Source organism: Aspergillus karnatakaensis (assembly GCF_047715665.1).
Source record: "Aspergillus karnatakaensis strain CBS 102800 unplaced genomic scaffold BJY04scaffold_25, whole genome shotgun sequence".
Lineage (NCBI taxonomy): Eukaryota > Fungi > Ascomycota > Eurotiomycetes > Eurotiales > Aspergillaceae > Aspergillus > Aspergillus karnatakaensis.
The window spans coordinates 207,747-226,011 of NW_027395737.1; the positions used below are offsets into that span (position 1 = coordinate 207,747).

The 18,265-nt window shown below is 50.4% G+C and overlaps 6 protein-coding genes across 6 annotated transcripts; 3 read left to right on the forward strand and 3 right to left on the reverse strand.

Moving 5' to 3' along the window:
- The first annotated feature begins 405 nt into the window (after nucleotides 1–405).
- Nucleotides 406–4,688, forward strand: thtA. The gene is made up of 5 exons (XM_073720747.1): nucleotides 406–1,060; nucleotides 1,114–1,228; nucleotides 1,282–2,842; nucleotides 2,902–3,074; nucleotides 3,124–4,688. The coding sequence occupies exons 1-5, from the start codon at nucleotides 528–530 to the stop codon at nucleotides 4,576–4,578; spliced, it is 3,837 nt and encodes a 1,278-aa protein (XP_073571065.1). The 5' UTR covers nucleotides 406–527; the 3' UTR covers nucleotides 4,579–4,688.
- Nucleotides 4,689–5,137: 449 nt separating this feature from the next.
- On the forward strand, nucleotides 5,138–8,462 carry BJY04DRAFT_207648 (putative mitochondrial translation initiation factor IF-2; the record flags this gene model as incomplete). Its single annotated transcript, XM_073713881.1, has 3 exons — nucleotides 5,138–5,599; nucleotides 5,663–8,169; nucleotides 8,219–8,462. The coding sequence occupies 3 exons, from the start codon at nucleotides 5,138–5,140 to the stop codon at nucleotides 8,460–8,462; spliced, it is 3,213 nt and encodes a 1,070-aa protein (XP_073571066.1).
- Nucleotides 8,463–8,917: 455 nt separating this feature from the next.
- BJY04DRAFT_62210 (Rhodanese-like domain-containing protein) lies at nucleotides 8,918–9,860 on the reverse strand. Its single transcript, XM_073720748.1, has 2 exons — nucleotides 9,472–9,860; nucleotides 8,918–9,363 (listed from the first exon to the last, which is right to left on the reverse strand). Exons 1-2 carry the CDS (start codon nucleotides 9,748–9,750, stop codon nucleotides 8,971–8,973), a joined length of 672 nt encoding a protein of 223 aa, XP_073571067.1. The 5' UTR covers nucleotides 9,751–9,860; the 3' UTR covers nucleotides 8,918–8,970.
- A 468-nt stretch (nucleotides 9,861–10,328) lies between these two features.
- BJY04DRAFT_62221 (Tannase/feruloyl esterase) lies at nucleotides 10,329–12,176 on the reverse strand (the record flags this gene model as incomplete). Its single annotated transcript, XM_073720749.1, has 3 exons — nucleotides 11,998–12,176; nucleotides 10,721–11,941; nucleotides 10,329–10,662 (listed from the first exon to the last, which is right to left on the reverse strand). The coding sequence occupies exons 2-3, from the start codon at nucleotides 11,924–11,926 to the stop codon at nucleotides 10,330–10,332; spliced, it is 1,539 nt and encodes a 512-aa protein (XP_073571068.1). The 5' UTR covers nucleotides 11,927–11,941; nucleotides 11,998–12,176.
- Nucleotides 12,177–12,654: 478 nt separating this feature from the next.
- On the reverse strand, nucleotides 12,655–13,658 carry BJY04DRAFT_62224 (uncharacterized protein). The gene has a single exon (XM_073720750.1). The coding sequence runs from the start codon at nucleotides 13,441–13,443 to the stop codon at nucleotides 12,847–12,849; it is 597 nt and encodes a 198-aa protein (XP_073571069.1). The 5' UTR covers nucleotides 13,444–13,658; the 3' UTR covers nucleotides 12,655–12,846.
- Nucleotides 13,659–15,253: 1,595 nt separating this feature from the next.
- erg5 (C-22 sterol desaturase erg5) lies at nucleotides 15,254–17,802 on the forward strand. The gene is made up of 4 exons (XM_073711368.1): nucleotides 15,254–15,850; nucleotides 15,913–16,063; nucleotides 16,125–17,373; nucleotides 17,431–17,802. Exons 1-4 carry the CDS (start codon nucleotides 15,691–15,693, stop codon nucleotides 17,464–17,466), a joined length of 1,596 nt encoding a protein of 531 aa, XP_073571070.1. The 5' UTR covers nucleotides 15,254–15,690; the 3' UTR covers nucleotides 17,467–17,802.
- Nucleotides 17,803–18,265: the final 463 nt, after the last annotated feature.

Genomic DNA, 18,265 nt, shown 5'->3' on the forward strand with positions numbered 1-18,265 from the left:
GCAACACGTGCACCTATGCGCCAAGTGCCCTCATCTGCCTGTACCTGTAAGTTCTGCCGCCACTATCACGCCTGCCATGGCACTCCTGCCATTTTCGGATGCCTGTTAACGTCTGAACTAGCCTCGTGTTCGTGTTATAGGGCCTTGCCTGTAACAAACTTCTCGCATGGAAGTTGTCTGCATCGCAATATTGCAACCAGTTTTCTTAACGGGACACAACAGCAATGGAGCCCATCCACTCATCTTCTCAAGCATGAAGAAGAGGATTATCTGAATCTCTGATTCCATAGCATCCTACAGCTGTGCTAGTTCCGGCAGTCGACCTTTTTCCTTTGCCTTAGGCGCATATACCCTTCCCCCTGTATATTTACGTTGCTTTTCAACCTGAAATCACGAAAAGGATATGCAGGGAGAGGTTTCAGATCCGAGGACCTTTTGACTTGACTCAAATTATCTCCATCCATACACGCCCAGATTCTCCAAGCTAGCTCGGTTGGCACCAATTGAAGCCTTCCCGAAGAGCTATCATGGCCACCGATATTTCCCAGGCCGCCGCCTCAGGCCTTTACATTCCTATGGACATCGACTCACGTTCTATACTAAACAAATCAAAGCTTGGTTTGCTCACTCATACTTTAGTTTCAAGTCCATTTATCCAGTGGATATTACCCGCCCGCCTGAGGAGTAATCTTCAAAATGATGTGGTATTCGTCGGTGAACGAAGCCTTCAAATTAAAGAAGCCGTTGGTGGGACACACTTGATGGATGTTACATCCAAATCCGATTTTGATGCTTCTATCATGGCAGCTAAAGCGATAAACATCAGCGAAGAACAACCCTGGGAAGCTCAGATGAGAGCCGGGCTAAGCGATGCAGCTACGGCTGCTTTATCACGCGAAGATCTTCCTCCTCAAATAATGGTTCTCAGCCTTGCTTCAAAAGAGCTGGTCTTTTTGTACTATTCAAGCAGCGCTGGTCAGTTCATTCACTATCATCGTCCATTGCCAAGCGATGTCAGCACTTTTGAACGATTTGGTCGAAACATTGCTGTTGAGCCAGGGTAAGTTGTAACAATGCATTATTTTCGCGCATCACACCATAACCAAGTCACAGATCCAGGGCAGTTGCTGTCGGCGCTTCTTGCGATTACTTTGGGGTGTTCATCCTCAAGCCACGTCCTGTTATAGAAGCTCAGATGTCACAAGGTCAACTGGATCCCGTAGCAGAGGTGCGAATTCAGCATGGTCTTCTACTAGTCGTCTAGAACTAATGTATTCCTAGGAACGCTTTTTCCGTGTTGAAGGTGACATTATATCCATGGAATTTCTTTATCCGAGACCTGAAGACGGAGACAGAATCATTCTCCTCCTCTTGGTCTCCCATGATCATACGACACATGCTGTCTGCTACGAATGGAATGCAAGGCAAACCTTACGGCAAGCTCAACCACGCGTGACAAAGAAGTCCTTACCACCGGAGGACAGATTGCCCACCATGATGATACCACTAACAAAGGCCTCCGCTTTTATGCTGGTAACCACGACCTCGATGACTATCTACATAAACAAGCTCGACTGCTTGGGGCAACCAAACAAGTACCCACTTCCTGTCCCAGATCGCGAACAGCAAAAATCACCTCTGTGGACCCGGTGGGCACGGCCTTTGCGATACCAGTCTTATAATCAAAAACATGATGATATCTACCTCTGTCGCGAAGACGGAAGAATAGACTACCTTGGCATTGGGAATGAGGGCGAAATTGAAAACCAAACTCAACTTGGGCATTTATTCTGTGATGTTGATGCCGCTTTTGACATACTAAATATTGGTCGTGAGGGTGGTGATCTCCTCTTAGCGGCCGGTAGCTCTGGCGATGGTGGACTTTACATCCAAGAGGCCCGGGATCAGCCTAGATGTGTTCAAAAATTCATGAATTGGTCCCCGGTCACCGATTCTGTTATTGTGAAGCCGACCCCAACTGAAGTCAGTGACAATATCACTGGAGATCGACTGTTCGTTTGCTCTGCGTCGTCCTTCGGGCGAGGAGCCGTTATTGAACTACGACATGGTATTGAGGCTCAGATCGGATTGCTGATTTCCCTAGAAGAACTCTCTAGTGCTAGGGATATATGGATCATGCCCGACAGCGGTAATGGAGGAGTGTATATGCTCACGACTGATCCAATTTCGTCCACTATTCTCAACCTACCAGCTAACTTTGATGAGGAGATATCTGCGGTTGACGAGGCGGAGTGTGGCTTGGATTTGAATGCACCAACTCTGGCGGCAGGATACATTGATCCGGGTTTCCTCATTCAAGTCACCGACAGGACTATCCTTCTAGGTGCAACATCTGAATCACAGTCCCGATTACGATCAGACTTGGTGCCTGGTCAGAGTATAGCCGCTGCTGCAGTCCATGGTCAAACATCACTTATAGTTACCGCTACTCGAAATTCGCACCAGGTACAAATGCATGTTGGAAAAGTTACGTCTGTTGGTTCGGATGTTCAGTTATCTAATGCTTGCCCACCAATTGAGATTGACTACGAGCCTGTTAGCATGATAGTCGAGAATCTTGACATCGGCATTTTCATCTTCGTTGGCAGTGGCGATGGTAGGGTTCGGTTGTACCGCCTTAATGAGAATGTCGAACTTCTCCTTGACGTGTCTGTCACTGTGCAAGGTGATGACGATATTTCAAAGGCCATTGACAGCCTAGCAATTATTGCGCATGCAGAAAGGCCACTCAATAGAGCCACCTTGCTCTGCGGTTTACGTGGCGGCTTCTTGGTTATGTTTGACATCTCGATAAACGCCGATGATACCAAGTCTCCCCTAGGTAAAATCTACCTCATTCTGCCTTGCAGCAACTCAGAGTTAGACTAATGCGATGAATAGGCTTACGACAACTAGCATTTCGCCACCTTGGGCATACCTCTGTCAAGGTGCAAGGCGGAGGCAAAATCGGTTTGTTGACCTGTGGTAATGCCTTTTGGCAGGCGACTAGCTTCCAAGGCGAAAAAACGGGTGACTGTATTATTCGGAGAATCTGGATCACCGACCAGAATAATGTAAGCCTTGCCTTGTTGGTAATCCCGACACAAAGTCTGACAGTGTTAGCCGGCCTACAATCCAAGTATAATCCACAGTTTCGCCATGATAGGCACCGGGGACGCAGATCCCAACACTATCTCAGAAAGCCTTTTTTGCATTGCGGATGGGCAGCTTATGATCTGCAATTTGGATTATGCTGTCAGGACAATTCCACGAAGAATCAATCTACCTGGAAGTGCACATAAGGTGGCATATTCGCAACACCTGAAAGCGCTGGTGGTAGCATACAGTCAGACCGCGTTTGATACTAGCACTGATCCTGTCAAGCGTTATACTCGACCATACATTGAGTTTATTGATCCAAATACACAGTATCCGCTTGACGGTTCCGTCACCATCGAGGAACTAGATGACAAAAAGAAGAAACCCTGGAGACCTCAAGGTGCAGCTGGAGAGAAAATCAGCTGCATTCTAGAGTGGACCCCCAAGAAAGGTGACGAAGAATACCATTTCATCGTCATAGGAACTGCCCGTCGGAATCAGCCAGAGCGTGGTCGGGTCATCTTTCTCCAGACTTCTCGGGATTCACCATCAATCCCCGAGATTGAGTGTAATGTTAAGTACATCCACAAATTCGAAGGCCCGGTCTATTCCATTGTGCCCTACGGCGACTTCACATTGATGGTTTCCACCGGGCACGAAATCATAGCACTGGAACCGAAATTCGCCCAACCACGACGAGTCAGGTCCGCAAGGTTCTCAACTCATTCTCCAGCTATCTCGATATCCGTTCACGAGCCCAACATATATCTATCAACAGCCAGAGAATCGCTACTGATACTCAGATCCACGGAGGATAAGCTCGCTCTCCGCGCTTATGATCGCCAGAAGCTAGATGGACTCTCCCATATCCACATTGGTGGAGATAGAAAGCTCACCCTCGCCTCAAGCAGAGGCGGACGCGTGAGCCTGCTTACAGAAAACGATGTGACAGACACTAACAAAATGCTGCCTGTCGCACTATGCGAAGCACATCTCCCCTCCAGCGTGATGAAACTCGCCTCTAGCTCAAAACCGTCTCCCCTATCCTCGCGCTCGCAGACATTCTATGGAACTGCGATAAATGGTACAGTCTACCGTATCTTGACCCTAGAGGAGAAAGAATGGCGTCTTCTGCGCCTTCTGCAAGACCTTTGCGTCCGAGACCCTGTCATTTGCCCGTTTACTCCGAGACGGAAGAGACAACGTAATCTGCCGGGGCATGAACCCCTTGACTTTCAGCCTTCTCATATGCATGTGGATGGCGATATTGTCCGTCGACTCCTCGCGCGTGATTCGGATCACCTCATGAAACTGGTAACTGGAGGAAAGGAATTGGAAATCTCGGATTTGAAAAGCGGACAAGCACACGATACCGTCCGACTCTTCACAGAGCTAGCTCGAGAGGTCCTTGGAGCGACCCCAGACCCAGCTGAGGCTGTTATGAGGTGGTTAAATCGAGTGTTCCATGTGGAATTATAGAAAGTTGAAACGTTCAATATTAAATAACAGTCCAAATTGTGACGAGCTTCCTTAGGACTATGGACAGTACATTGGATATCTAGCAAGAAAAAAAAAACCAAAATACAGACTAGATCTGCACAATATGGCTGTTGAATAATTGACGGCAGTCGCCCGGGCTCTCGTGCGGATTAACAAATCGGGATGGCCTCAAACTCCCCACCACCCAGGCCAAAATTCTTACCCTCTCGCTCTCCCACCCTCCATTCTTATCGGACCCCACGTCATCCACGGGGAAGAGTAATAGGGAAAATATTCGTATTCCCTCGTCTCCTTGATCAACTTCACTGTTGAGCATACCTGGCTTTGTCCCCCGGCCACTCTTTTTTTTGCCACGACTCCGCCCGACCGCTGCAAGTCGAGGCCGAAGAACCTGATATTGTTCGTCTCCGCACAATCCGCCACCAAAAATTCTACTCAGCGTAGGAACGCTCAACTAATATATCCTGGGCTTCTTTAGTTTTGGTTCTTCCAGACATATTAGAAATCCGCCTTATCACACGAATCGCACTCGTACATTATGGCGCCGAAGAAGAAGGGAAATAAGAAGCAGCAGGATGACTGGGAGGCAGAGCTCGGTGAGAGTATTCCTGCTGCGGGTGGTGAAAGCCCGGCTCAGGAGGAGCCTCCCGCTGCTGAAGGCGAGGAGGGCGAGGCTACTGGTGGTGCCGGTGGTCTGCTCGCCGCGCTGAGGAAAAACAAGACCAAGAAGGCCAAGAAGGGCAAGCAGCAGAACGACTTTGTTGAAGGCGAGGATGCTGGCGAGGAGGCGAATGGTGAGGCAGAGTTTGCCAGCAAGCAACCTGAGGAGGGCACATTTGACGAGGACGACGTTTTCGCTGGGAAGAAGAACAAGCCTATTAAAGCCGCGGCGCCCCAGCCGGAAGAGACAGCTGACGACGATTCTGGTCCTCGCGTGAAGACAAAGAAGGAGAAGGAAAGGGAAAAGAAGGAGAGGGAGAAGCAGCGCAAGAAGGAACAGGTACGGTCTACACCTTTCATATGTCTCAGTATCTGGTTTCAGTGACTAAATCTCATTTACCAGGCCGCCAAGAAGAAGACGACCGAACCCAAACAGCCCGAGCAAGCGAAGCCTGAAGCTAAGAAAGCCGCCCCCGTCGCTGCTGCACCAGAAGCCCCCGCCGCTCCCGAGCCCGCTACCGGTGGCAAGAAGAAGAAGGTTCCTGCTCATCTAGCTGCCCTTCAGAAACAACAAGAAGCTCTCAGGAAACAGCGTGAGGAGGAGGAACGCCGTGCCGCGGAAGAACAGGCTGCTGAAGCAGAGCGACAACGTCTCGAGGAAGAAGAGGCTAAGAAGAAGGAAGAGGCGCGCCAACGGAAGAAGGAGAAGGAAAAGGAGAAGAAGGAACAACTGAGGAAAGAAGGAAAACTTCTCACCAAGGCCCAGAAGGAAGCTAAGGAGCGCAATGAGCTCCGTATGAAGCAAATGCTTGAGGCGGGTGTCGGTAAAGTTGCTGGATTGGAGGGAGGAGCCGAAAGGAAGAAGCCTGTATACGACAACCGAAAGAAGAAGGGTGGCAAGAAACAAGAGGAGGATCTTGAGGCTGCTGCTGCTCGGGCTAAGGCCCAGCGTGAGGCCGAGGATGAGCGACGACGAAAGGAGGAAGAGGAGCAAAAGGCTAAGGCTGAAGCAGAGGCTGCCGCTGCCTCTGCCGCCGCCGGCGCAGAGAGTGACGACCTTGACGACTGGGAGAAGGCTGCTGATGCCGATGATGTGAAGGACAGCTGGGATGCTCCCAGTGATGAAGAAGAGGAGAAGCCCGCCGCTGCCAATGGTGCACAAAAGACGCTGCCCGAAAGGCCTGCAGCCAAGGCCAGTAATGAGGAATCTGACGAGGACTCTTCAGAAGAGGATTCTGATGAAGATTCCTCCGAAGATGAAGAACAGACCGCAACTCAGAGGGCTATTGCCCAAAGGAAAGCGGAAGCTGCTGAGCGTAGAAAGAAGCAGCATGAGGAAGCTCTGGCAGCTCGTTCAAAGGATAACCTGCGTTCTCCTATTTGCTGTATCTTGGGTCACGTCGATACCGGTAAGACCAAGCTACTAGATAAGATCCGACAGACAAACGTCCAGGAAGGTGAAGCTGGTGGTATTACCCAACAGATTGGTGCCACCTACTTCCCCGTCGATGCTCTGCGCCAGAAGACTGCCGTGGTCAACAAGGACGGCAGCTTCGAGTTCAAGATCCCCGGTCTGCTCGTTATCGATACCCCTGGTCACGAGTCTTTCTCCAACCTACGATCAAGAGGTTCGTCTCTTTGTAACATTGCCATTCTTGTCGTCGATATTATGCACGGCCTCGAGCCCCAGACTTTGGAGTCCATGAGGCTGCTCCGTGACCGCCGCACCCCCTTCATTGTCGCTCTGAACAAGATTGACCGTCTGTACGGCTGGAAGAAGATTGACAACAACGGTTTCCAAGAGAGTTTGGCTATGCAGAGCAAGGGTGTGCAGAACGAGTTCCGTACTCGTCTCGAGCGCACAAAGCTTCTCTTCAACGAGCAAGGTTTCAACGCCGAGCTCTTCTACGAGAACAAGTCGATGGCCCGCAATGTCTCTCTTGTCCCAACCTCTGCTCACACTGGTGAAGGTGTCCCCGATATGTTGAAGCTTTTGACCACTTTGTCTCAGGAGCGTATGACCAACTCTCTGATGTACCTGTCTGAGGTTGAGTGTACTGTTCTTGAAGTCAAGGTCATTGAAGGTCTTGGTACCACCATTGACGTTGTCCTATCGAACGGTATTCTTCGGGAAGGTGATCGCGTTGTTCTTTGCGGTCTGAACGGGCCTATATCAACGAATATTCGAGCACTGCTCACACCTGCTCCTTTGAAGGAACTTCGGTTGAAGTCGCAGTACGTGCATAACAAGGAGGTCAAGGCCGCTCTTGGTGTCAAGATCGCTGCCAACGACCTTGAGCATGCCATTGCTGGTTCTCGCCTCATGGTCGTCGGTCCCGACGATGACGAGGAGGATCTCGAGGAAGAAGTCATGTCTGATCTTGAGAACCTGCTTAGCAAGGTCTCCAAGGACCAGCGCGGTGTCAGTGTGCAAGCCTCCACCCTTGGTTCCCTCGAAGCTTTGCTCGAGTTCCTTCGTGTCTCCAAGATTCCCGTCGCCAACATTTCCATTGGTCCCGTCTATAAGCGCGATGTTATGATGTGCGGTACAATGTTGGAGAAATCCAAGGAATATGCAGTCATGCTTTGCTTTGATGTGAAGGTTGACAAGGAAGCACAAGCCTACGCAGACGACGTCGGCGTCAAGATTTTCACCGCAGACATCATTTACCACCTGTTCGACGACTTTACCAAGCACATGGCCGAGCTCACAGAGCGCAAGAAGGAGGAAGCCAAGCTCAATGCCGTCTTCCCTTGCGTTCTCAAGGCTGTCGCCGTTTTCAACAAGAAGGACCCTATCGTCATCGGAGTCGATGTCATTGAGGGCAGTCTCCGTGTCCACACCCCAATTGTCGCCGTCAAGACCAACGCTACAACAGGCGCCAAGGAAATCGTCGAACTCGGCAGAGTGTAAGTCCATTCCCCATGTTGTCCCTAATACCACTAACGAACCCTACAGATCTGGTATCGAACGTGATCACAAGCCCGTCGCTGTCGTCAAGCGCGCTCAGCCTTCCGTCGCCGTCAAGATCGAAGGCGCCAACCAGCCCATGTACGGCCGTCAACTCGAAGAGTCCGACACCCTCTACTCTCAGATTTCTCGTGTCAGTATCGACACCCTCAAGGAGTTCTACCGCTCCGACGTTACCATGGAAGAGTGGGGTCTCATCAAGAAGCTCAAGCCCGTCTTTGACATTCCTTGATTGGCTTGCACCTTTCAGCCACTTAACCCGGAAGCTTGACCCCACACACAAGAGCCACTCCGTCGTTCTCTTGTCCATCTGGGAATGAAGCTGGCAATAATCCGGATGAAAACTGTTCCATGGCGATAGAGTATCATTGTCATGCATTTGTGGTACTTATGATAATGTCATGAGCGAGCGCCGAGATAGAGAAGGCGGTTACGACTTTATAACAGTGATGTACATGACCAAGGACAAGAAAATAGGCTCATAGTTGATACCTAGCTATCTAGCTTTATGACTGAATTTATCAAAATAGTTTAGATTGATATTCTCACAGATGTAGTATACTCCGTAGGTGTATACCGCTGGGAGATGTGTAGATTACAGCTCTTAGCTAAAGTTAGTCACGACCACCACTGATTCCTCCCAAATTCCATTCCCCTTCAGTATAAACACACATGCCTAAATCCACGTCAAACCCTCATCCACGCAACAGCGTTCATACTCCAAGCTGTAAACGACTCACTCAAAATTCATCCCCCTCCCACCTCTCCACCCTCCCCCCCTTACCAATCCAATCAATCCAACTCCCATGGTAAACCCCAATCCTCCCCTCCTCATACCCGGCCATGTACGCCATCTGCGCTGCCGCTCTAGCCCTCACGCCCGCCTTGCAATAGAACACAATATCCCCACCTTCGGGATCAACACCGGGCTTCGGGTATCCGAACCGAGTCTCGAACTCATCGGGCGTTAGGAAGAGTGCATCACTTTGCGACGAGATTGGAATCGCTACGGCGCCGGGGATCACTCCTGTGCTGTTGAGTTCGGCGGGCTCGCGGACGTCGATGAGAATGAGAGGCTTTTGGGGGGTTGAAGGGGGTGATGTGGTGGTTGTGGAGGGGAGGCGGGCGTTTATCTAAGTTGCGGGTCTTCATTAGCTTGCCTCTTTTGCTTTCTTCTTTCCGGCTGGGGTAAGTTGGGGGAGTGAGGAGGGAGGAAATGGATAGGGTGGGGGTAGGACAACATCTTCGAATCCCCAATCTTTGAATGTAGGCGGGCTCGTCGCGTTGCTGTTCCAGCGGACTCTTTGGGCGGTGATGGAGGGAATCCTTTGTGCAGATATACTCTGAGGGTGTTGCTGGCTCTTGAGCTGCGTTGTGGTTTGGCGTGTGAGGCATGCAGTCCTGTAATGGCGGGTTGAGGGGAGAGCTCGTGCGGCGGTGCGTTCACCAATAACGGTGTGTTTTGTTGCACGGGACAAGAAAGACGCGACGGCGCCGGATTGTCGGCGGAGAGAGGCCATGTTCTTGTGTGTTTGATTGTAATATATCGAGGTTTATTTATTGCTGATGGAGGTCGGTATCCGGTAGGGGTTTGAGTCAAGAGTCCTGCAAGGTGTTAGCTGGCTGCTTCCGTGCTCGTTACTTGACCCGTGTCGCCGATGATATATGTGCTGCAGAGGTTCAAAGGGGCTATTTACCGGAATTGTTATAGCTCTGACCCTGTCAATTGTGAGAACTCAAGCAAAGCAAAAAGATGTGGGTAGCTGGACCTTGGGACCGGGGAAAGTGATGTCAAGAATGCACCCCACCGCCTCCAGAATCGCCGCCAAAGAGCTTCATCCATGGGTGTATCAAGAGCACAACTTCAAACTCATTGATATTCATTGCTTTTGGCTGCGGCTGCATGTCTATTATTACGAGTCCATAGGGCTGTGAAATTAAACCAGACAATTCCTTCCAGCTCTTGTTTGGTGGCTTGAAAGCATGGGTTTGGTTCCATCTTGGGATGAATGGCCAACAAAGTTGCTCACATATGACCGACGACTGAAGCAATGCTTCTTCTTCTGCTTATACTCTATATTTTATGATATATACTCGGGTCACTCATCAGCAGAGCAAAAGTAGCTACTACTCGACGCCGTGTCTCCATTTCCATCATATACAGCCCTCTCGGGATAAGGACATAGAACCCTATCCTGCCTGATTCCCTGCCCGTCTGTGAAAGAAACAGGTAAAGAGTTAGGCTCGCGCTCCTGCTCGACCCAGGCTACCATGTCATCAAATATCGTTGACGGATACAGCCCCGATGAAGTCCAGCAATGTCCGAGGCCTGGCGCTTCGAAGAGACGGTAATAATCCCCGACTTCTGGGTCTATGTCTGCAACGGCCTCGTAATAGCGTCTTGTTCCACGTGAAGGGACCATAGGATCAGCCTATTCAGATTCAGTCAGCGCGATGAGGAGACAGCCGTTTTTTTATGGTGAGGGCTACCAGGCCATGGAAGGTTAAAATCTTCCCTCCACGCTCAGCAAAATCTGTTAGATTATGTTCATTCGTTCCAATGATGGAATCGTACTCCGCTACTGACTGGTTGAAAATATGGACGAAATCATCGTACGTCATGTTGTGCAAATCAGCTTTGCGGTTCTTCAAAACGGCCATACGTATCCAATCCGATGAGTATAGTACCGGGAGACCACTGCACTTTCCGTCAGGAGAGCATCTGGAGGAGTAGACACTGGTCAAGTTACTGTCAAAATTAACTCCGGTCCACAGATCTTCATCGCCTTCAAACACTGGACCGTGCCATGCGGTGGTTGCCACGATTGCCGCGGATTCGGACAGCTGCACTGTTGTCTCGCCGCAGGGAACATCCACGCCAACAAGATCAAAGGCGTTAAACTCGCAACCATCTGTATCAGAGACCATACCGTCACGGACTCCATCCAAATCATCACAGTCTCGGATCGCCATCTCTGTAATATAGTCCAGCTCACACGCCTGCGGATACGTGTCAAGCTGATCCATAACGAATTGCGTCCAAAACCCACTAACAAGTATCTCCGCCCAATCGATCGCAGGCGCCGAAGCAACAATGCCATCATATGCATCAGGGTATCTCTGCGCAAGCATCATCCCCTGCCGCCCACCCTGCGAACACCCACTGAAGTACGAATGGTCAGGCTCCCTCCCATAGAAGCTTCCTATAACACTCTTCCCCATTCTCGCCGCATCATACAACGACGTCCCCGCAAAGTCCTCAAGTAACTGAAAGCTGATCTCCCCCCGAGGATTTAGCAGCCAGTCCCCAAGCCCCTGCGCCATTGTATGCCCGCAATCAGTGGAAACCGCCGCATATCCCTCGCTCACGGCGCCCAGCATCGCCAGCATATTCGCAGGGTAGAGGCCACACCACATCCCTCCTCCGCCTAACCCCATCATCCGCCCATTCCAGTTGTCGATCGGTAGCCATACCTGCGTATTCACCCAATCGGTCTGGTTGGTATTCGTGGAGGCTAGAGAAACGGCACAGAACGAGACATTAGTCACGTTGATCGCCTTGTGGTTTATGTATGCTATTTCCGGAACGTGGGCTGATTTATTGATGATCAGTTGCGCGTGTAGGAAGTTGATTGAGGTGTTGGTGATTTCTGGATGGGGAATATTCAGGCTGGAGCATCTGAAGAATGACTCCATGGTCAAAAGTCTCTGCTAAGTAATTATTAGCAAAAGTGGTAGATCAAAGAGTAAGGTACTCAGATACGTACCACCAGACAGTGTATCAGAAAAAGGGGCACTAGGAGAATAAAGGATAGATGCTCAAGGTTGCATCAAGAGGGGTCAAACTGCCGTTGCCGTCGGGTTGAGCAGGAAGGAGCCGAGATTTGTATATCTGGAAGGACCGCGCAATCAGGATCCTGCAGATCAGTCCAAGTAAATACCTTAGGTACTTATCTGAGTCTTATGACCAAGGCAGGTTGATATTCACCTATCTTTCATCAATGAAGCCCGCAGGTGCTGTACACTTCCTCCCGAGAATAGCATGCATTGGAGTAAACCAAGAACCCAATCCCACGGCACCACCCACCCTTGCCGTGACCCTACCTCCATGACGATATGCACGTCCGGTTTAGAACAGGACTATTGCGATAATGACTTTTTTGCCAAGCTGCAAGGTACGAGGCCTTCAACACAGAAGGGATCTGTCTCAGCGATTGGAGCTTGATGGCGGTCCAATATGAGATGATGTGAACTAGTTGCACGAGACGGAATGGTCAACAGCTGCCCGGTCATGAGCTCATGTGTGCTCCCGTGGTGTTCAAGTGGCACCCGTGGTTCTGTTACCTATCTCTTTGGTCTACTACTACTTCGAGGAAGGTCTTGATGTTGGTTATCATGATTTGGGGTTGGAATGATGGCGCAATGCATGCTTACCAGTACCTGATCGAATGCAGACTGCAACTTGAAAACAATTATTAAGTTTGCGTACAGTGAATTATCCAGTAACTATGGTACATTTTCTTCGAAAGAAAAAAACAATCTCAGCCACCATATTCAGCTTTAAGGGTACTCGATTTCAAAGGCAGACAAGATTCCAAAAGAGGGAGCAAGGAAATCTACTCCTCCTCCTCCTCCTCATCATCATCAAAGATGACATGCAAAACAGCCGGAAAACCCGAATCCTTCGACCAAATCTCCCAAGACCCAAACTCAACCCCCAAATAGATCGAAAACTCTCCTCTCTCATCCGCATTCTGACATGCAAAGGTAACATCCAGCAGCGGCGGATTCGTCAACTTCGGAACTGCAATAAGCTCAATCGCATCCGTTGTGGGCGGCGCATTGTCTCCGTTCACAACTGCCTCTTCCCAATCAGACGAGACGGCAGAGACAACTGTCAAGTTGAACCCTGTCTCGGGGAGCTTCGTGAAAGCGGGAAATTGCACGGTGCACTCGGTTACTGAGGATGGGTCGACTTCGGCGGGGAGTTGGAACCCAACGATGCTGCGGACCCAGGCAAGGCCGCCGGTGTTGGCGCGGATGGTATCGTCAGAGCCGTGGGTGCATTTGTAGCAGTTGTTTTCAGGACACGTAGCGCAGCTGGATGTTGAGCGAGTGATAGTTGCGTCTTTGATCGAGGGTCTGTTGAGTTGTTTTGCTTGGGTGATTGTTGCAAGGAGCGCGAGGGTGGAGATGTACTTAAGGGCATACATGTTGGCAATGTCTAGATTTCTGAAGAGTATCGGACTAATTTGGAAGAGGGGTTGAGGCTGCTTTGCTAGGTTGATGATAACCTTAGGGAGGATTCGACCATGAATTTATACTTTCATGGAGCGATTCGTGAGCCTTTGTGAGTACGAACTGACATTCCATTATCACGATCCCTCAGCTATGGCCGGCGGGATTGTGGTTGGTTCGGAGAACTACAGCCCCAAGGCATGTTCAACCCAATACGAAATAGGATCCAATGAAGGAGGTGGGCAGCGGCGATCAGCAGTGAGGAAGGTGCTTGACTAGGAAGGATGATTGGAGATGTTTCTGAGCCCTGCAAAAATCAGACCTCGTCGAGTCACTCGCGTCACCACATTCGTGGCGTTGTTCCAGTTGTCTGCAATCGCATTTCGCAAAGCATATGTTGTGTAATCTAAAGGCACCTGCAGATTTTTGGGTAATCTATTTTAGGTGAGACCTCTGTGCTCCCAATAGATTTTAGGGCTGACACTGGTCGTGTGCTGTCCCTCTCATTGCGCCCCAGATTGCTTGAGCTAGGGCTTGCTGCTGAGCTTGTGGGAATAAACTGGACCCATTTGAAGCCCATACAAAGGACTGTTTTAGCTCGAGTTGCGTGGTTTGGGGACTCTTTTCCCATTATCTGGATGAGCCGATCTGTGAGTAACCTTTGTATCACCATGCTAAGACATATCGCATCACGATGACACCAGAGCCACAGCTCGATCAGGACCAACCTGTAAGCGCTGCGGTGTATCCGAGCGGCGTCTAATGTTCTTGCCATTGAGCAAGTAGACGTCTGTTCACCGATCGCCATGGGGGGTTCGCTTTCTACTCATCAGATGAAGCTAGCATGTTCGCTTCAGGTCGTGGAGGTGGTACATCATCCTCTACGGCTCCAACCCTTTCCGGCTCCTCCTTCATCAAGCCGTAGACTTGCGTGGGCTGTGGGTAGTTTCGGTCAGTATTATATGAGGGACAGGATAGGCACAAGGCCGCTAGATCTCTTCTTATGACGGCATATCCAAAACGCTAGGGTTTTTTCGCTTCGGGAAGCAAGGGCCTGCATTAAGGCCAACATAGGCATTGAAACGGATGATGCCGACATTGTGGCAAAATGAGCAAAAGAATCATCGGCCGCTGGTTCACCTTGCATAGCCCTTCAGGTCATGGGAAGTTGGGAGCTAGAACCCTTGGTCTGAGCTTATCCCTTTGAGCAATGCTGCAAACGCCAGGTCCGCTAGATAGAGCAGGCCACGCGGGGAGCTTCTTCAATGTCAGGCCACAAGTCGCGGCGCTAGCGAGTGTAGAAGCCGGTGGAGTCGGCAACAACGACAGCTAGACCATGCCACGTACTCCACGGGGGATTGAGATGCTGCCAGTGCGTGCTTCTTATCAGACACTTATCGGGGAGCGAGAAGGTAATGGCTAGTAAGAAACTTGGGGGTCCATGAAATCGTCAGTGACTTGGGCGCCTGAAGGAGTGAGAGTAGTATTACTATAAGATATAAGATAAGGTTGTTCGGGGAAGCTTCGATCGATCTGAGCTTCAGCTGACTGCTGACGGCCCCTTGATGCCTGAGGCTGTCGTTGCTAAGGTGATTCGGCTACGCCGGAAGCCCAGGGCCTGTGCGTCAGCCACCACGTACCGTACGGTACAATGGCGGCTCGGCTTTCCTTTTCTATGGCCATTATTGGTGGAAAGCTGGCTCAACTGGCATGGATGTAATATTGAATACATATAAATACAGGATCGTCCAAGTTGGATAGCCAGGGGTAAAACCTAAGGCTACTAGTATATTAGCAATTTAGCAGGGACTGAACCTACCGAGGACGTTGTATCATTGATCCCGCCGTCCCCGCTCAATTGGCCTTTTCCTTGCCTTTTCCTCGAGGCAGGAAGGTATCTGGACCATTTGGCCGCTGGAATAGTTAATCTTCGACTTCTCACAGGGCGACAGGAGGTCTCATTACTCCAGTCTCTCCAGCAGCGTGGTTGAAGACGCAAGAGTATAAGGATTTGTCTTCCCGCCCCGTTGCGTGAGAGACTCCACTAGCGCCCCGTAGCGCTCAATCGCGACTTTCCAAATTTCCTTATCGTCCACACTTGATCTCCTCCTCCGTCCCCTTTTCCCCTACTATTGTTGGAAGCGCTTCTCGCCTTCAGATTTATCTGTCCCTCGAGTTCTTTCTCCCCCCGTTCGTTTCCGGAGACTGTTCAATCGCTCGAGATGGCTGAGATTAACGGGAGCTTCGTCTCCCCTGCGGCGGATGCCACACTGTATCCCGCGCTTTTTGAGCCTGCTGGCTTGGTCGCCGACTTTCTCAGTGGCTTGACTCTCTGGAAGACACTCGCGACTTTGCTCGCCCTTGCTGTGGTCTACGATCAGTGTAGGTGCTATACAAAAAATTATCTCTCTTGTCAGTCGCTGACAGTTCTGCTTGCCGTCCAGTCCGGTACATCTACCTCAAGGGAGCCATTGTCGGTCCAGCATGGAAACTCCCTTTCATGGGGCCGTTCCTCCAGTCTGTTAACCCGAAATTTCACGAATACAAGGCCAAATGGGACAGCGGCGAGCTGAGCTGTGTGTCTGTTTTCCACAAGTAAGAAACCTGTTCTTTTCTGGCGGGCCTATTTCGCGTTTTCTAACCTTCGGTCTATTAGGTTTGTTGTCATCGCGTCCAGTCGTGATATGTCGCGCAAGATCTTCAACTCGCCCGCCTATGTCAAGCCCTGTGTCGTGGATGCCGCGCATAAGCTGCTTGGCAAGACCAACTGGGTGTTTTTGGATGGCAAGGAGCATGTAGACTTCCGCAAGGGCTTGAACAACCTCTTCACCCGTCAGGCGCTCTCGCTTTACCTTCCTCGCATGGAGGAGGTGTACAACGACTATTACGCGCGCTTCCTGCAAAAGTCCAAGGACAACAACCACGCCCCGACCCCGTGGATGCCTGAATTCCGTGAACTGATGTGCGCCGTTTCTTGCCGCACATTCGTCGGCCACTATATCACCGACGAGGCCATCATGAAGATTTCCGATGATTACTACAATATTACTGCTGCTTTGGAACTTGTCAACTTCCCCATTATCATTCCTTTCACCAAGACCTGGTACGGAAAGAAGGCTGCGGATATGGTTCTTGAGGAGTTCGCAAAGTGCGCTGCCAAGAGCAGGGCTCGCATGGCTGCTGGTGGGGATATCAGCTGTATCATGGACGCATGGGTCAAGGCCCAGTTGGAGTCTGCCAAGTACCGCGAGAAGATCGCAAAGGGCATTCCCGTTGACACCTCCGAGAAGCCTCCTCAGGTTCTCCGCGATTTCACCGACTACGAGATTTCTCAAACTATCTTCACCTTCCTGTTCGCCTCCCAGGATGCTACCAGCTCCGCTTGCACTTGGCTGTTCCAGATCATGTCTGACCGCCCCGATCTCCTGGATAAGGTTCGAGAGGAGAACCTGCGTCTCCGCAACGGTGATGTGAAGGCTCCTTTGACCATGGACTTGCTTGACAACATGATCTACACTCGTGCTGTCGTTAAGGAGACCCTCCGCTACCGCCCTCCCGTTATCATGGTTCCTTACGTCGCCAAGAGGGATTTCCCCATCACCGACAAGATCACCGTCGCGAAGGGCTCTATGATCATCCCCTCCGTCTACCCTGCCACTCGCGATGAAGAGGCTTATCCCAATGCGGATTCCTTCGATCCTGACCGTTGGGTCACTGGCACTGCAGAGCAGCACCCTAAGAACTGGCTCATTTTCGGTACTGGTCCTCACTACTGCCTCGGTCAAACTTACGCTGTCTTCAACTTGATGGCGATGATTGCCAAGGCCAGTATGGAGATGGATTGGGAGCACACTCCTACTCCTAAGTCCGAAGAAATCAAGGTCTTTGCGACCATCTTCCCTCAGGTATGCTCCTATCCTTAGTCTTATTTGTATTTTCCATGCGATCTAACTTGACCATAGGATGATTGCCTTCTTACGTTCCGTCCTCGCGCTTAAGCCTACTTATATATACGAATGGTGAACCGGAGTTTCGGTCGATCTGTGACCTAATGCCATATTCCACGTGAAGAAGCTTGCCAGGCAACCTCGGACCAGAAGAGCAGCCGCTCGCCTTGCGAGCTCTCAGCCCCGGCGTTTCTGTCCCGGAGATAGAACAACCGAAGTGGTCTTCTCTTCATCTTCTTCTCCTGTATCTATTTTCCACGGACAGACGCCACTGTCCGCCGGGTGTATCACTTTGTATTTCTCCTTGTTCGTGTCTGAGGGGTTCCTGGAATTCCAGTCCCCTTTTTTCTTTTCCCTCTGTGGCCTTCACTCCTTTTTTTTTTTTTTCTGGAGGCCAGAGGACTGTTTGGGATAAAAATGACTGGCAGATCAAGTCAAGTCAGCCTTGTATTATGGAAATGCGCTACGTGGAATTGCTTGCTTTTTGTCACTTTGACTTGGAGGGTTCAGACGACCTAGATTATGTTACTTATATTAATATTAATTCATGTGAGAGTTCTTCTTATGAATTGGATAATGATGGTCTTGCACTGTATTGTATTTTCTCCAAATTCCTCCCTGGCTTCACCACTATTCGCGCATAGTTATAGTTCAAAACTTTTCTGGCCTTGGTTATTGGGCTCTGGGCGATAACCCGCGACGCTCGCGGAAACTTACGGAGTCGCACTGCCGATTACCTGAGGTCGTGCAATGTATGCAACATCCAGTGGCAGAGACATTAAGTTTCAAGGTGTCATTCACTTTTGAATCGCAAGTCATTAAGTGTCTTGGCGTCCCAGTGGAACAAATC

Coding starts and splice junctions, on each gene's coding strand:
- thtA (XM_073720747.1), top strand. CDS start 528: ATGGCCACCGATATTTCCCAGGCCGCCGCCTCAGGCCTTTACATTCCT. Junction 2,843..2,901: donor TGATACCAAGTCTCCCCTAG/GTAAAATCTACC, acceptor TGCGATGAATAG/GCTTACGACAACTAGCATTT. Junction 3,075..3,123: donor GGATCACCGACCAGAATAAT/GTAAGCCTTGCC, acceptor TGACAGTGTTAG/CCGGCCTACAATCCAAGTAT.
- BJY04DRAFT_62210 (XM_073720748.1), bottom strand. CDS start 9,750: ATGGCCTCTCTCCGCCGACAATCCGGCGCCGTCGCGTCTTTCTTGTCC. Junction 9,364..9,471: donor AAGATTGGGGATTCGAAGAT/GTTGTCCTACCC, acceptor CCCGCAACTTAG/ATAAACGCCCGCCTCCCCTC.
- BJY04DRAFT_62224 (XM_073720750.1), bottom strand. CDS start 13,443: ATGTATGCCCTTAAGTACATCTCCACCCTCGCGCTCCTTGCAACAATC.
- erg5 (XM_073711368.1), top strand. CDS start 15,691: ATGGCTGAGATTAACGGGAGCTTCGTCTCCCCTGCGGCGGATGCCACA. Junction 15,851..15,912: donor TGCTGTGGTCTACGATCAGT/GTAGGTGCTATA, acceptor CTTGCCGTCCAG/TCCGGTACATCTACCTCAAG. Junction 17,374..17,430: donor TTGCGACCATCTTCCCTCAG/GTATGCTCCTAT, acceptor ACTTGACCATAG/GATGATTGCCTTCTTACGTT.